At 36.3% G+C, this 17,426-nt stretch overlaps 2 protein-coding genes across 2 annotated transcripts; one reads left to right on the top strand and one right to left on the bottom strand.

The window, feature by feature from the left end:
• Nucleotides 1–6,074: 6,074 nt before the first annotated feature.
• Nucleotides 6,075–7,097, bottom strand: LOC147941368 (uncharacterized). The gene has a single exon (XM_087458492.1). The coding sequence runs from the start codon at nucleotides 7,095–7,097 to the stop codon at nucleotides 6,075–6,077; it is 1,023 nt and encodes a 340-aa protein (XP_087314618.1).
• Nucleotides 7,098–12,290: 5,193 nt separating this feature from the next.
• On the top strand, nucleotides 12,291–13,031 carry LOC147941367 (uncharacterized). Its single transcript, XM_087458491.1, has 2 exons — nucleotides 12,291–12,515; nucleotides 12,597–13,031. The coding sequence occupies exons 1-2, from the start codon at nucleotides 12,291–12,293 to the stop codon at nucleotides 13,029–13,031; spliced, it is 660 nt and encodes a 219-aa protein (XP_087314617.1).
• Nucleotides 13,032–17,426: the final 4,395 nt, after the last annotated feature.

Raw genomic sequence — 17,426 nt, 5'->3', positions numbered from 1 at the left:
ACAATATTAGGGTGAGTTCTGACTTCTGAACTACTGATTCTTACCACCCTTACGTATTGAACAGGTGGAAGTTGGAATTGATGATTGCTTGCATATCGAGTTTGGCATATATCTACCAAAGCCTGTTTTCATTCATGGACAACTCTCTCTCGCTTTTTCACGAGTCTCTTCAAAAAAAGGTTAGTGAATATGGAGTGAAAGAACAAACAAAGAAAAAGGCCACAATGAAAAACGTCACAGTTTGGTGATTAAAAAATAACTTTTAAAGAAAATTTGAATGAAGACTCTAACCAGTGTCGGGCTTAGAATAGTGGAGGCTTAGGGCGACATTTAGAAAATGTAGTTAAAAAAATTATTACAATAATGAATAAAAAAAGTTATTTATAGTGAAAATCAAAAAAATAAATATATATTTTGCTAACCAAGATTAAAAAAATCTCTATATAAGATAATATTCACCAAAAATGCTATTAAAAGACAAATTATATCATACTAAACTAAACATATGAGCTTTATCTTTTTATAAATATGTGACCTAATTTTTTTTTTTTTGGTGGCTGTGGGCATTTGTGTTTTTTGCCCAAGGGTAAACACGACAATGACTCTAACTATTGAATCTCAAAATTAATTTATCGCTCCTATATATATATTTGCTAAAATAACATGCAAGCTAATTATTCACTTGAAAAACTGATCAACAAGTAAACTTTAAAAAAAAAAAAAAAAAAAAAAATTGGGACCTTCGCCTCAGGGTGGCTTTCGGCTGACTTATGGATTTACGATTAATATTATTGACGCAATTAATAGGTATGGAACCAATCACCGCTGTTTTGTGGATGGATCATGGAAAGCGACTGACTAGTTTATAGGTCGCGGATGGTATTACATTTCTCATGAAGGGAAATCTCCCACTATGGGTGCATCTAATTCTCGCCGTAGCCTGTCACCCCTCCATGCAGAAGTGGAAGCTCTAATTTGGTCAATGCAATGTATGATTGGCGTGGATAATGAGAAAGTTATTTTTCTCACGGACTGTTTTGATTTGGTGAAGACGGTGTCTTCGCCTTCCGAGTGGCCTGCCTTTAAGACGTATTTAGACGTGATTGAAGAAGATAAGGAAGAGTTCTTATCATTCTCCGTAGTCCTGATCCCCCGATCACAGAATGGTAGACCGGACAAGCTGACGCATCGTGCCCGAGTGGAGTCGCATCAGATTACCTATGTAAACAATTTTCCTACTAATTGGCTCGTTTGGGCTGATATTGTACTTTGTACTTTGTTGTCAAAAAAAAAACTTTAAAAACAATCCCGCGACGTAGCACGGATATTAATTTAGTTACTTATAATAACAGTTGCAAATATAAGGTTATTATAATACATTGATGCAAATACTAACCTCATTTGTATTGATTGAATCAACTAATGCATATTAACATCAATTACAATAATCAACTAGGATTTTACCCACGGTACACCGCGAGACTAAATTATAAATTATTGTATTTAAAATAATAATTTTTAATTTATTTAGTTTTTAAATTCTCAATTAATTAACTTTTGTCTAATTAATTTAGAATGTTTTTTAGAATTTTTTTCTTCTTCTTAATAAAGTTTATAACCTAATTACATTAAATTTGTTATTAGATAGAATATAAAATTCTAGATTTGTTTTGTTCTCTATAATTAAACAGAGGTATATGCGTATATAGTATGTTAGTGTATATTTTTATGTGTATTTATTTATTATTATTTTTTTTTTGGAATACTAAGAATGTGTTATAGTATGTGTAATATTTTGTAGTTCATATACTAAATAATTTATAAGTTAATTTTCAAAACTATGATTACAAATCTATAGTATATATGAGATAAACTAATAATTTTAGTGTTGGTTCTATAGTCTAAATCCGTCATGCTAGGTGAATCAGGTAACATGTTCAAAAAAAAATTAATCTGCAAAAATTCATCATACAAAACCTATGAAAATAAAAATTAGTTTTAAATACGTAATAAAAGTAATCATCATGTTCCCCAATACGTAGTTTATGGGCTTTAAGGTAGCTTGAATAAACTTTTTATCTTCTTATTCAAAGTTTGTATCTCTTTACGTCGTTTACGATGAATCTTAGTCATTTCTCCCCCATCGCTAGTGTTGCGATCATAATCTTTACCGTAATTCCGTTCATTTTGTGTTAAGTTCTCTATGCAACAACTCTTTATCTTCATTCTAAAATGTTTTCGTTGCTAGTGGTACACAAAATTCACGTATATTTTAGTGCCATTGTGACGAGTACATTTTCAAACGTTCTCAAGCTTCACAAAACCTTTGTTTTCTCGTTATGTCAAATTTGAGATCTCTTTCCTAAGCTGATCCATATGTGAGGGGGAGAAGAACCTTTTCTAGAAGACACTCTTGCAATGTACTCATGAGGTTATAACATTGTAAGAAAATTTATATTTCTGTACATGAGACTTATCACTACGGGAGAATGGAAGTATAAAGAGACGCAGAGACAGTTTGTCGAATTGTGTTGTCTTATTGATGTTAATCACCATTACATATATACAAGAGAATATTTCCTAATGTGAGAGATTATACAATGAATACTGAATCAGAAGATTAATGTGATTGATATCGTATCCTTGAGATTGATAGACTGTAATATAAAAGATATCACAATACCTCCCCCCCCCCCCCCTCAAGCTGGAGCGTGCAGATTTTGTATGCCCAGCTTGGACCTGAACGAATAGAACTCATTGGTCCCTAGAGCCTTTGTGAAGATATCAGCCAACTGAATAAATGTGTCAACATGAGACAAAGAAATCTCACCATTGGTTACCTCATCACGAACGTAATGACAATCTATCTCAACATGTTTGGTTCTTTCGTGAAAAACGGGATTTGTGGCGATATGAATGGCTGACTTACTGTCGCAATGAACACACATAGGTTGAGGATGAGAGAATCCCAAACTTATCAAAACCCGTTTTAGCCAAGTGAGTTCCTGAACAACACAACGCATTGCTCTGTATTCTGCTTCTGTGGAAGAGAGACTCACCGTACGCTGCTTTGTAGTCTTCCAAGCGATAGGAGAAGTGTCAAGTGGAACAAAATACCCTGTGACAGATCATCGAGTGAGAGGACAACTTGCATAATCCGAATCACACCAACCATGTAACTGCAATTTAGAATCACTTCGTAGCAATATACCTTGCCCAACATTGCCGCTCAAATATATGACAACACGAACGGCCACAAGCCAATGATCTTCGCGAGGAGATTGCATAAACTGGGCAAGATAATGAACTGAGTAGGAGAAATCTGGTCTTGTGATAGCAAGATAAATGAGACGACCGATCAAATGACGATACACACCTGGTTGTTGTAAAAGAGGGGAGTCGGAAAGTGCCAACTTGTTGTTCTGTTCTAGAGGAAACTCCTCTGGTTTGCAACCTAACTGACCAGCTTCTTTGATTATATCAAGTGTGTACTTGCGTTGAAAAAGATACATACCTTCCGAACTTCTTGCCACTTCGATGCCAAGAAAATATTTCAATGGTCCAAGGTCTTTCATACAAAAGCAAGAAAACAAGTACCTCTTAAAACTGTCGGTGACTTCCTTGGTACTACCGGAGATGATCAGATCATTGACATAGATAAGAACATTTAAGACAGTAGAACCTTTCTTATAGGTAAACAAAGAGTAGTCAGACAAGCACTGTTTGATGCCATAGCCGATTAACGCAGTTCGGAATTTCTCAAACCAACATCGCGGAGCCTGTTTGAGACCATAAAGAGATTTTTGTAGACGACAAACCTTATTAGCAGGAGCCCGAAACCCAGGTGGCGGCTTCATGTAGACTTCCTCATGAAGGTCACCATGTAGGAACGCGTTATGGACGTCCATTTGATGAATATCCCATCCTTTACTGACGGCCACTTGCAAGAACAAGCGTACTGTACCCATTTTTGCTACTGGCGCAAACCCCTTCAATCTGTTTATTGCCAAGAATGACCAACCGAGATTTGTAACGTTCCACAGAACCATCATAGTTATGTTTGATTTTGAAAAACCATTGTGAACCGATGGCAGTTTTCCCTGGAGGCAAGTCCTCCAACGTCCATGTATCGTTATCTTCAAGAGCAATGAATTCGGAGCCCACAGCCTTATGCCAACGACGATCATGAACAGCTTCACGAAATGTTTTTGGTTCAATGGCAGATGTGATGGCGACAAGGAACGCTTGATGTTGGGGCGAGAATCGAACTCCTTTTTCAGATTCAGAAATGGAAGAGGAAGCTGGTGAAATGACCAAATTTGCAGATGGCTGCTTTACAGGATTTGCAGAAGTGTCAAAATTCTGCAATTTAACAGATGGAATCTTCCTGCGATGTCCTCGACCAAGAGCTTCCTCTGGCTGAGTCACTGTGTCAACTGACGCAGATGTGGATTCAACAACCGGTGTTGGTGTTGGTGTCGGGTCTGCAGGAGGATTAGACGGAAGAAATGGGTCGAGAGTCGGGTTGGATTGAGGAATTGGTACTGGAGTTGGTACCGAAGACGATGAGGGGGAAGCCGTGACAAGAGGAGAACCATCTCGTAGTGGACCATGACCCAAATCGGAATCGGCTTGCTGAGTAGTTATTGGGCCTGGCAAAATTTCTGGTTCCAAATCCAAACCACTTGAAATTGGAGCCCATAAATTAACCTCTGCTTCATCGTCTTCATTCATTGCTGAACTCGACATTGATGTGGCATACGGGAAAACAGATTTGCAGAAAACCACGTCCCTTGACACAAAAAATTCTTCCTTTTCAAGATCAAACAATCACAAGCCTTTCTTACGATGAGGATATCCCAAAAACACACACTTTTTACTCTTGAAACAAACTTATCCCCTTTGTGATTCTGATTGCACGCATAACATAAGCTTCCAAATACCCTGCTATGATCGTAACTGGGTTTAGCGTTGTACAATTTTTCGTAAGGAGTAGCACCTTGTAGAATAGAGCTTGGAGTTCGATTGATCAGATATGCAGCAGTCAAAATACAGTCACCCCAAAAGTGCATAGGTAACTTAGATTCAAAACGCAATGCTCTAGCGACGTTGAGAATGCGGCAATGTTTCCTTTCCACATGACCATTCTGTTGGGGAGTGCCAACACATGAAGTTTTGTGTTCGATCCCATTGTCACGAAAGTAGCTAGTGAGACACGCAAATTTGGTGCCATTGTCGCTGCGGATTGTCTTTACTTGAGCACCAAACTGTCGGGAAACCAAAAAGTATTTGATCTGCGTTGCTGTTTCTAATTTATCGTTGAGAAGAAAGAGCTAAACACCACAAGAGAAGTCATCCACAATTGATAAAAAATAATGAGCTCCTGAATAATTTGGAGTTCGATATGGCCCCCACAAATCACAATGGATCAATTGAAAAGCGGTATCGGTTTTATTCATACTGCTCGGAAAAGGAGCACGAGTTTGCTTCGCACGAAGGCATACATCGCAAGCATTATTCAAATTCTCTAAAGAAACAGAAACTGAAACATTATGAAGTTGACCGACAACTTTTGCAAAGGGATGACCCATTCGGCAATGCCACAAATCATAAGTCTCCTTTGATCGTGTCGTCACAGAACCGGCTATCTCCATACTTCAAAAAATAAACGTCCCACGCTCACGTTTCCCTGCTCCAATCACCATCCTCGAAGTGCGGTCCTGAACAACAAGGAAGTGATCAGCAAGTTGAACAACACCCCGGTTCTCATCCATCAATTGCCCCATAGAAATCAAATCAGAACATAATCCCTCAACATAATAAACCGATTGTAGAACAAGACCAGCCCCAAGAACCACTACACCTTCCAAAACAGAGAGGTGTTCCCTGCCATCAGCTAGAATAACCATAACTGGTGCCATTGTCTTCAAATCAGACAAAACATCTAACCGACCAGTCAAGTGGTGAGAGGCACCGGTATCAAGGATACAAGGAGAAACAAATGACTTACCCGAGAGGCTGTCATTGGGAGCAGGAGGAGTTCGCTTGTTTAACAAGTTCTTGATGCCTTTCCACTATGCATTGGTTAATGCAACGACACCATCACGATCAGCATCGGTGAGCACATAGTTGGCATGTTCTGCAGTAGGAGTACTGATTTGCACAACATTAGCGTAAGATACACCATGGCCACGACCCACACTAGAAGAAGTAACAGAGCCTCCACGTCCTCGACTTTGTGTGGAGCGGGACCTTGGTCTCTCTCCCCACCACTTCGGATACCCAATCACGGCGTAGCAACTATCAGAGGGATGTCCAACTCGATTGCAGTGCTTACACAAAGCTCCCTTGTCTTTGTCATCACGTTGAAAGGGAGATTGCACAGAAAAAGCAGTGACGTCGGGTTGATCAGCTGGTGGCTGTGCTCCTTGGCGAACCAAGTCCTCTTCTTGACGTACAATATTGTACACCTCTTCCATAGACTGAATTGGAGTGCGAGACACCAAGCTAGATCGAACAGTACGAAAGCTTCTATTATCAAGACCAAATAGAAACTGATGGACTTTGTCATCTTCACAGTCTTGTTCCTGGACTGCACCAAGATCGCAAACACACCGTACACATTTGCACACTCGTAGTGGGCGATAAGCAGACATGCTGTCCCAGATCCATGAGAGTTTGCCAAAATATGCCTCAATGGCGAGACCACATTGCTTGCAACATGCAAGCTCTGCCTTGAGTTGTTGAATCCGTGGACCATTGGTGAATGAGAATCGCTTTTTCAAGTGATCCCAGAGATCCTTGGCCACATCTCGGTGAGAGATGTTGGAACGCAGCACTGGATCGATGGTCATCTTAATCCAAGACACCAAAAGCGCTTGAATCGTCCACCAATCCTCCAGATCGGGAGAGCCGATGTCAGGACGTGTGATGGAACCATCCAAGGAACCAAATTTCTTGCGTGAAGCCAAAGCAGTCTTCATCCCACATGCCCATTCGTCATAGTTCGTTACTTTCAATAGTGGATGAGAGATCACAGCGCCGGAATTGTCGGCGGCGGTCAAATCGTATGGAGAGATTGTACGGCGAACTTCCATCGTGGTCGGGTTCAGTGGTGTCGGGGTCGTCGAGGTTGAGTTCGTCGGAGTTGAGTTTGTCGGGGGTTGGTCGGAGGGCAAAGAATCACCAACAGCGGTGTTGCTTATTATCAAGAAAGGAAAAAAAAATAATCAAGTTTCTAGTTTTGGCTCTGATACCATAAAGAGACGCAAAGACAGTTTGTCGAATTGTGTTGTCTTATTGATGTTAATCACCATTACATATATACAAGAGAATGTTTTCTAATGTGAGAGATTATACAATGAATACTGAATCAGAAGATTAATGTGATTGATATCATATACTTGAGATTGATTGACTGTGATATAGAAGATATCACAATAAAGTAGCCCATGCTTGAAAGTAGCTACTAAAGATCCCACTAATCTTCACTATTTTACAATAGCTATCAAATTGGTTCAAATGATTACATTGGATCTTCCAAAGCTAGACTATGAAACTTAAAGCCTTGAACCATGTTGATATGACTAGCCTTGATTTCAAAAATTGCTGTTCTGAACCGGTGGAGAGCCCTTATTCTCATTCAGTTCCCATGGATATTTGGCTCATCATAAACCATAACTAGGTAACAACCTGCACATAGTGTGGGATAAACTGATTTAAAGAAAATTATTATAAGTAAAATTATCATCCTAGAACCAATATCTGTTTGTGTCAAACATAATATGTAATTAAAGTTTTAAATTTATTTAATCAAAGCTGTATTTTTTCGTGTAAAAAATACGTTTCGTTCGTGAAATCTTTAAATGTATAAGAGGTTTTATGGTAGAAAAAAAATTGATAAAATGTTACTATTTATTGCAAGATGTCTTTTGTGTGGTTTAAATATCAAATTCATATCTTCTTATGTTTCATCTCCTCAAGACTGGCCGGCTTTCAAGACATACCTCGACGATATCAAGATAGACAGGACGGGGTTTTCTTCTTTCTCTTTATCTCTAATTTCAAGAAATACTAATGTCAGTGCGGATTCTTTGGCACGCGAAGCCCGTACATCTCTGCATCTTATTTTCTTTGTAAATGATTTTCCTTCCCATTGGCTCTCATAAGCCGATCTTTTTGTTGTCAAAAAAAAAAAACAATTTTGCATGTCTCTTATGTAACCATAACAACATATACTAAATTACTCGGTAGTTTAATTATTTAATATTATTATATGTTAGTAACAATCGGATTCTAAACTCATTTTTCTGAGGTTAATCTAATTTATTGATTTATTTTTTTGATTAGACTATTTAAATATTTTGAGTTAGTCTTTTTGTTAATATTTTCTATAAATGACCGATTATTACCAAAAAAAACCATTATGAAAATTTAAAATCAACGTATTTGTGTAAGAATACATTTCACCTGTGAAATATGTGAACGTGGTAAAGAAAATATTTATAAAATATTACAATTTATGGCAATATATATTTTTGTGTTTTAAAAATCAAATTTATATTTATGGTTTATCGAGAACTATAACAATTTTGCATAATCTAATAGTCACTCATTTTAAATCTATTCTGATTTTTTAGTACTAAGTTTATTTATAATGATAAGGGTTATTGTGTCATTCCTTTTTAATAGCACATAGATGAATATACAATTAGAACATATATTCCTACTCGATTATCAATATTTCCGTTTTTAATGAATAATGACACTAAGTGTTGAGATTAATTAGTTTACATACTTAAATATATATAAATAATCACATATCATGATATTCCTAATTTGTTGTCATTTTTATATTTATTTATGAATATATATATAAATCCATATTTATTGGGAGTTAAGTTTCTTCTAATAAGTTGGAGATAATTCAGGTTAATATATTTCTTTCTATAATAAATTATAATTACTATTGAAAGCTTGTTATTTAAATTATTACATAATACTAACATAAAAAATAACATTTTGTTTTATATGATTATCTTAATAATTTATATGTTCTTTATTTTTATTAACTTTATATTAATTGATATATTTTTATAGATTTTTTAGAATATTTTACTTATATTGATTTTAAAAAATCAATATAACTTTGACTTGTACATTTTTAAGTAAATTTTAGTGAAATTTTACCTTAAAATAGTATGTACTTATTTAATTAGTTTTAATATTTGATATTTAATTTTGTGTGAGAAATGATGACATATCTAATTATTATTCAGTTATTTTTTTTTAAATATAATGGCATGTTAATGTAATTAAGTAGAAAATTTAAGAGTATTTTGCTAAAAGATGCACAGAGCTCTCTGGCGGCGATACATCAGCTTTTTCAAGAGTGTGCTTCTCTATTAATATATAGGGGATATGTTTAATAAGTTATTTGTTCTTTATTTTTATTAACATTATATTAATTGATATATTTTTATAGCTTTTTTAGAATATTTTACTTATATTGATTTTAAAAAATCAATATAACTTTGACTTGTACATTTGTAAGTAAATTTTAGTTAAATTTTGCCTTAAAATAATATGTAATTATTTAATTAATTTTAATATTTGATATTTAAATTTGTGTGAGAAATGATGTCATATCTAATTATTATTCAGTTAATTGTTTTTTTAAATATAATGATATGTTTTAACGTAATTAAGTAGAAAATTTAAAAGTATTTTGCTAAAAGAGGTAAAGAGATCTCTGCTAGCGACATATCAGTTTTTTTAAGAGTATGATTTCTATTAATATGCAGTGGATGACTATTGCTTGGCCTCGCGCACACATGTCCATCCATATTTCATGTATGGTCGTTGTTTCTAACATCAACTATCGGGTCTTGATTTATCGTATCTAACTGTTGTTATAAATGCTCAACATTTTTTTGGTGTCTTGCGTTGTCCTTCTTTAACCGGCGAATCTATTGCACTTGTTCCACTAAAATTCTCTCGATTGTTGCTTCTTAGGTTCATTTAGCTGAGCAAATTGTTAAATTTCGGTATAAATTTGGTAATAATCTTCCCACTTAAAACCAAACCAAAAGTAGGACTTCCTTCTCATCAGTTTTCTTCAAAGGATTAAAGACAATCCCCATCAATGGAAAAACATAAACCTCATCCGGTTTTGATTCACAATCGTTCAATGGAAGTTCTGGAGGGTGTGGAAGAGGTTCTACATAAGTACAACCTCTAAGTACTTTGCGAGAGCAAAGATGTTATGTTAGCATTTTTGGAAATCCCAGAAGCATGTGCAAGTAAGTCCTTGTACCCGTAAACTTGCTTTTTCTTACCAGGACAAAACGGGCATCTCAGCATTCCGTTCACCTTAACCTGGTATTCCCCACTCTGAAATTTCCGGTACTGTGAATCAGAGTATTCCTCGATATCTGACTCGCTGATCTCAGTCTCTTCAGATGAACTTCCCATCCTACTTGCTTAACCTGGAAAACAATTGAGACATTTCTTGACATAAAACTTTTACCAAGGCAGTCAAGAGCAATCAAGAGCAATAGGCAATAGGAAGTCAAGAGCAAGGCAGTCAAGAGCAATCAAGAGTAACGAAATAAGCAATCAAGAGCAGTACAGGGGAATTACTGAGGATACTATTGGTGCTCTAATTGATTTTCGTTGTTCTGATGCACAACAGACTGATTTGTAGAAAGAAGTTACCGAGACAGAGATTCGGAACACTCTTTTCTCAATGCCTTTGGAGAAGAGCCCTGGACCTGATAGATACACCGTGGAATTCTTAAAGGAATCCTGGTCTATTATCAAGAGCGATTTTGTTACTTCAGTTCAATCTTTTTTCCAATTTGGTTTTCTTCCCAAAGGGGTTGACACTACGATTTTGGCCCTCATCCCAAAGAAAAAAGAGGTGAAAGAGATGAAGGATTATCGCCCAATCTCTTGCTGCAATGTTATTTATAAGGTAATATTGAAGCTCATTACTAACAGATTAAAGAAACTCCTTCCGGAATTTATTTCTCCAACTCAGTCCACATTTGTGAAAGATAGATTGTTGATGGACAATGTTCTCTTAGCTTCTGAAATTGTTAAAGATTATCACAAGGAAACAGTTTCACCACGAAGTTCCATAAAGATTGATATCTCCAAGGCTTTTGATTCAGTGCAATGGTCTTTCCTCCTCACCACACTTACGACCCTAGCTTCCCCCCCCCCCAAATTTATCCAATGGATCGAGCTTTGTATCACCACGGCGTCTTTCTCTGTGCAGGTCAATGGCGAGTTATCAGGACTGTTTCGCAGTGAGAGGGGGCTCAGGCAAGGCTGTTCTCTATCGCCTTAACTGTTTGTTATCTGTATGCAAGTCCTATCTGCCATGTTGAATAACGCTGCTCACAATAGTACAATTGGGTACCATCCCCAATGTCACAACCTGCACCTTACGCATTTATGTTTCGCTGATGACCTGCTTGTGTTTACTGATGGTACTAAAAGATCTATCGAGGGTATACTTAATATTTTTGAAGAGTTTGCAGAATTTTCAGGTCTGCAAATTAGTCTCGAAAAATCTACATTGTACTTGGCTGGAGTCACAGCCTCTGACCAGGATTCAATTTTGACCTCCTTCCCCTTCGCAGCCGGTTCTTTACCCGTCAGGTACCTTGGTCTTCCTCTTCTAACCAAGAGGATGATCTCAAATGATTATTCACCACTTGTTGAGAGAATGAAGACTCGTATTGGCAGTTGGACGGCTGGACATCTTTCCTTTGCTGGTCGCCTTCAACTCATCACCTTTGTTATTCATAGCCTGACAAACTTCTGAATGTCCGCCTTTCGCTTACCGCGAGCTTGTCTTAATGAAATTGATAGTCTCTGCTCTGCTTTCTTATGGTCAGGCCCTCCTTTGAACTCAAAGAAAGCAAAAGTGTCTTGGGATGATGTCTGTCTACCGAAAGAAGAAGGAGGACTGGGACTAAGGCCGCTGAACGAAGCAAACACAGTCAGCTGCTTGAAGCTCATTTGGAGAATCATTTCCTCGAACTCCTTGTGGTCTCAATGGATTCGACTTTCCTTACTGCACAAGGGATCTTTTTGGTCTATTCGAGCAAATTCATCTTCCGGTTCATGGATGTTGCGCAAGCTACTTAAGCTCCGCGATGTGGCTACTGGCTATGTTAAATACGAGGTTCACAATGGAAGCACAATATCTTATTGGCATGACAACTTGTCTCCGATTTTGGTGTTTGTTGGATCTTGCTGGACAACGAGTCTGTATTGACATGGGTACCCCGATTCATGCCACTGTAGCTGAAGCCATGTCTCACCGCAAGAGGAGACACCGAATAGATTACCTCAATCAAATGGAGCTGTCTCTCGATGAACTCCAGAGGAGAGGACCTACGGAAACAGAGGATAAGGCTCTCTGGAAGGGTATCCAAGACTGCCATAAAGACTCTTTCAACACTAAGGAGACATGGGAAATCTTACGTGTGCCACGAGGGAGGGTCAGTTGGTATAGAGGGGTTTGGTTTCCTAACGCCACACCGTAGTACTCGCTCCTTGTTTGGCTTGCACCTCTCAACCAGTTAAAAACCGGCGATCGTATGCTACAATGGGGTGGTGGGGCTCTCACTAACTGTGTCTTATGCCATTTCCCCATTGAAACACGTGATCATCTTTTCTTCAGTTGCCCCTACTCAACTGCGATTTGGACAGACCTCATGTCAAGACTACTCGGTCACAACTTCTCCACGATTTGGTCAAATAACGTCACCCTCTTAACAGATGCAACTCTAGGGAGGGATAAACTTTTCCTAATGAGATACGCCTTCCAAGCCACAGTCCACTCTCTCTCGACAGAACGAAACAGACGCCGGCACGGGGAATCACCAACACCAGCAACTCTGTTCATCAAGACTCTAGACAGGCTTGTCCGAAATCGACTACTCTCCATCAAAGATCAGAGGAATGGGTTTTACGCGGACTGCATGCTTATATGGTTAGGCTCGAGATTTTCCTAAGTTACTAAAAGATTGTATTTCTTTCAATTAAACAGCTATAGCTCTTAACAAAGCACAGAACCAAACGCTTATGTAAACAGTATTTTTTTGAATGAATTTTACATTTTATTCAAAAAAAACAAGAGTATCACAATTTCAATTTAACAGGAAAAAAAAAGTTTCTGCCTTCAGATATCACAGAGACGAAAACACTACCTGTGATTACGATCCTAGAAGAAGATTCTTGATGGCCTTTTTGGTCACAATCTAACAAAATCTTGGGTTTGTCGAAGCTTCACCGGAACAAATCTAAATCGCAAACAAGTCACTAGGTTTACGGCAAAGGAATCCAGAGGAAGAGAGTAAAAGTGACGTGTTTTATCGAAGAAGGGAACGACACCGTTTGCCACAAAAAATTTTAGAAAGAAAAAAACCCTTATTTTTGCTAAAATAAAATATGATTGTGTTTTGCTAGAAATGAATATAACTTCACAACTACAGACTTGATTATTCTGTATTACGATTGTTTTCCTTGTAAGCTCAACATATATTCTATATATATGTGTGTTTGTTTTTGTAAACCAAAAAGATAAGAGAAATTTTCTAAATCTCTGTGTCTCTCTAATTTCTAATTTCATCAATGTTCATCTCCTTCATCAACCTGTACTGTGGTTTGGTTTCTCCAAAATCAAGGCTATATGCAAGATTTTTTTGTTTCTTTTTCTGGTTTACGGTGCAATCAAATGGAGTGTGCGTCGTCTTAGTGCGACCAAATGGAGTGTATGTCTTAGGTTTTTGTAGTTTTCCTTTACTTCTTAGTGCCCCACCTCCTCCTCTTTTGAAACGTTGAGATGGATGGCTTCTTTCCTGCAAGTTATTATTTTGGTTATTATTGTTTTCAGAGATGCCTCATGCCTAGTTTCATAATATATAATACATGTTACGAGTAAGAGGTGGATCGAGAAAGTGGAAAAATCATTTAATAATAAAAAATAATAGTTTAGTTACGACATCAACGACGAGAAAATTGTGTACAAAGGGTCCAAGCAAGGAAGTTCGCCTATCCAGAAGGAGAAATAGAGATTGAAAAATCGGAGGTGTAAAAAATGCTTAGCAGAGATTGATACAAGGGAAGGTTTCAGGTCGTCCAGAAGGTGTTCGACAATATGTCACAAAGAAATTTATCTTTTTTCTTCTTTTCTGGTGTGGTCGAATAATTTTCTGAAGAGGATGAGCATGGAGTGTGATCAATATCGATGGCTAAAGCATATATGAAGAAGAATATTGAAGGTCATGATTTTTTTTTTCCCGTTTCTTGCTTCAATCTCAATATCTAAAAATCTTTTTTTTTTTCTTAAAATCTTATTTCTGGATTAATTCATTTTTAATATTTAACAAAAATATAAAGGAATTTTTGTCAAAATAAGAATTAAAATTTTCTCAGTAAATCTTTTGCTAATCCCGCTCATTTTATAGTTTCAGCGGGAATTGGATTCTGTTTTTTAAAACAGAATATTTCATATAAGTTAAGAACAATAAACAGATTTTGTTTTTAGAAACTGAATATTTCATTATTCATATACTTGAAATTGCTCAGCTGAAAATGCAGAACAAAGGCTTAGAAAATCAAGTTAGAACAATGAATACTTTGTTCCAGAAGATGTTCGGTGTTGCATCTGTTGATCAGGTATTATACCTTTTGCATGTTATATATTTTGTTAATATAGTTTATGATATACTGATTTCTAAAAATTTATGATCTTGTTAATTTTAATATACAAATGATGTAGGCAAGCACATGGGCTCATAACTTTGCTGCAGCTTTGGCAAACATTTCGAATCCACCTAATACGGAGGTGAATGTCATTTTTATTGAAATTTCATACATAACAATTTAGATAATATGATAAAGTAATTTGTGTTTTTTCCTCAGCTAACGGGTGTTGGTCGTATAAGTGGAAGTCATAATGCTGAAGAGTGAAGACCTTGGTGCTCATCAATCTTAGTGGAACGTAGCGATCGTGTTGGTTATGAACGTTGATCTTAATTTCCTTTTTAATACCTAGCTAGAATTTCTATGTTCAAGATTCGACAGTGAATTACGTTATATGAATTATGCGATTATATTTTTAATTTATATACTATTTTTGGATTTAAATAATCAATTAATTCTTTTGATTTATTTATTATATTTTTCATCAATTATAACTGATACTAATATTTATCATCAATTATCAGAAATGACATAATTATTAGAATTATTTATGAAAACTGACATTAATTTTAACATTAATTATTCATAACCGATTTAAACATTTAACATCAATTTTAACAAATGTCACGATATTGGTATCACTTCTAATAATTGACACTACGGTTAACATCACTTATTCACAATTGATATAAATATTTGACATCACTTATTATTATCGTAGCTAATATAACATCATTTATATTAAGTGATTCAAAATTAACATCACTTCAAACAACCGATGTATATTAACATCGACTATAATAAGTGATGCAAACATTTAGAAACCGATGCAAATATTTTGCATCACCACTTCCAGAGTCACTTAAATAAGTGATGTAAAAATCATTTGCATCAATTATAACTGATGCTAATATTCAAAAGAAGCGACACAAAACACCCCTTATAAGTTCCATCGTTACCGCCACATCAGCACCACATTTCTATTTATTTCTAATTAAATGGGTTCAAAGTTTGGGTGCAATACCAAATTCGTTAAATTATAAATTCGGTAAAGTCTAAAAAAACAAACTCAACAAAACATGTATTGACCCGTGATCTGATATTACAAATTGATCTGATCGTGTTTAGAGATCTTAATATACCAAATTTACAATAGTGATTTATGTTAATATTAGCACCATTGCAGTTATTGGTATAATATGTTAGTATATATTAACCTTATATGTGAAATACAATTAGATTATGTATATTGCTGCTATGAAGAACAAACGAAAGAGGCCTTGAGGTCTCAATTCAAGTAACAACTGTGACGAGGAAATGACCTCTCTTTTTGTTTAATCTATCAGTTTGGATTAGGTTTGCTACTAGTATAAAAAATGTGTTTGGTTTTCAACTTGTTGAACCGAATTAGATTTGTTTCTTCAATGGTTGGTTGATTCGATTAATCGAGTGTTAAGATAACAAGGGCAAAGTATGCTTTGATTAATCGGTTCGTTTAGTTTAGTCGACAACACCATCAGACAAGAAGCGTCTGTAGTCCAACGGTTAGGATAATCATATCTTTTTTGAAGCGTCTGTAGACCATTCGAGATTCAAATCATTACTAAAACCATAAGCGGTGAAGCTTATGGCAAGACTATTAATTGAAAGAGAGACTCCCCTAAGGATGGCAAGAAGCAAGAGCAGGGAAAGAGATAGAATGACGAAAGAAGAAGAAGCAGAGCTACACGAACTTAACTCGGCAGGCAATACTGTCCTCTACCAAGATCCCCTCACATTGTAAGTAGCATGGACTGAAGTAACACGATATCCTCCAAAAGCCATAGTAACACCTCCAAGTGGCAACGATCAATCACAAAATACCTCAGCCAAACCGATGATTCATGAGCCACTAAAACATTCACTTAGCTGACGAAAGAAAGCAGATGGCTAAGGTTGATATAGAATCGGAAATTACTCCACAATCATATGAACAAACGGTGATCAAGAACTGATCAACAAGCATTGGCGGAAGATGGAAACGAAGGTAGAGGTTGTGGTGGACCCGGTCTAAATATATATGATATATTGGTTTAGTTTTGCAGTTCAATTTCTATTTTTTGCTAATCTTAGGAACTAGGTTTGCTACTACTATAAAACTGTGCTTGGTTTTCAATATAGTGTTAATGACTATTGATATATAGGTTCAATACATGATTGTTGATCAGTTCATTACAGATGACTATTGATAGGTTCAATACATAATTTGATAAAAAGTGAAACAACAAACCCCATGAAAAGTCTATTGATAAAGATGGAGAGAACAAAAGCAAACATGATGATGATTCTGATCAAATTTCCAGATTTTGCAAGCCATCATTCACTTTTCGCTGAAGCTTCGGTTGCCCTCATCCTAGCATCAAGGGCAATGGCATGCATCAGCCACAGAAGCTCAGGTTGACCTTTCACAAACCTCCTATTACCGAATTCCAATTGCCCAACACTAGACCCCTTAATTTTTTTAAAGCCCTACCAGTAAGAGAGAAAACTTATATATATATATGAATGATAGAGCTTAAGCATTCAAAACTGAGAGATAATCTTGTGTGAATACAAAACTTACATTATGCTTAAGCTTGGAGATAAACTCTGTGATCGTGCGGCAACGTAATCTCAAAAGCATGTTTCTGCGAATTAGCTCTTCTTGATTCCAAGTGACAAAA

This window comes from Camelina sativa, chromosome 7 (assembly GCF_030686135.1).
Source record: "Camelina sativa cultivar CO46 ecotype springtype chromosome 7, ASM3068613v1".
Lineage (NCBI taxonomy): Eukaryota > Viridiplantae > Streptophyta > Magnoliopsida > Brassicales > Brassicaceae > Camelina > Camelina sativa.
Note: the sequence above shows the minus strand (reverse complement) of the source record. Positions and strands in the feature narration are given on the sequence as shown.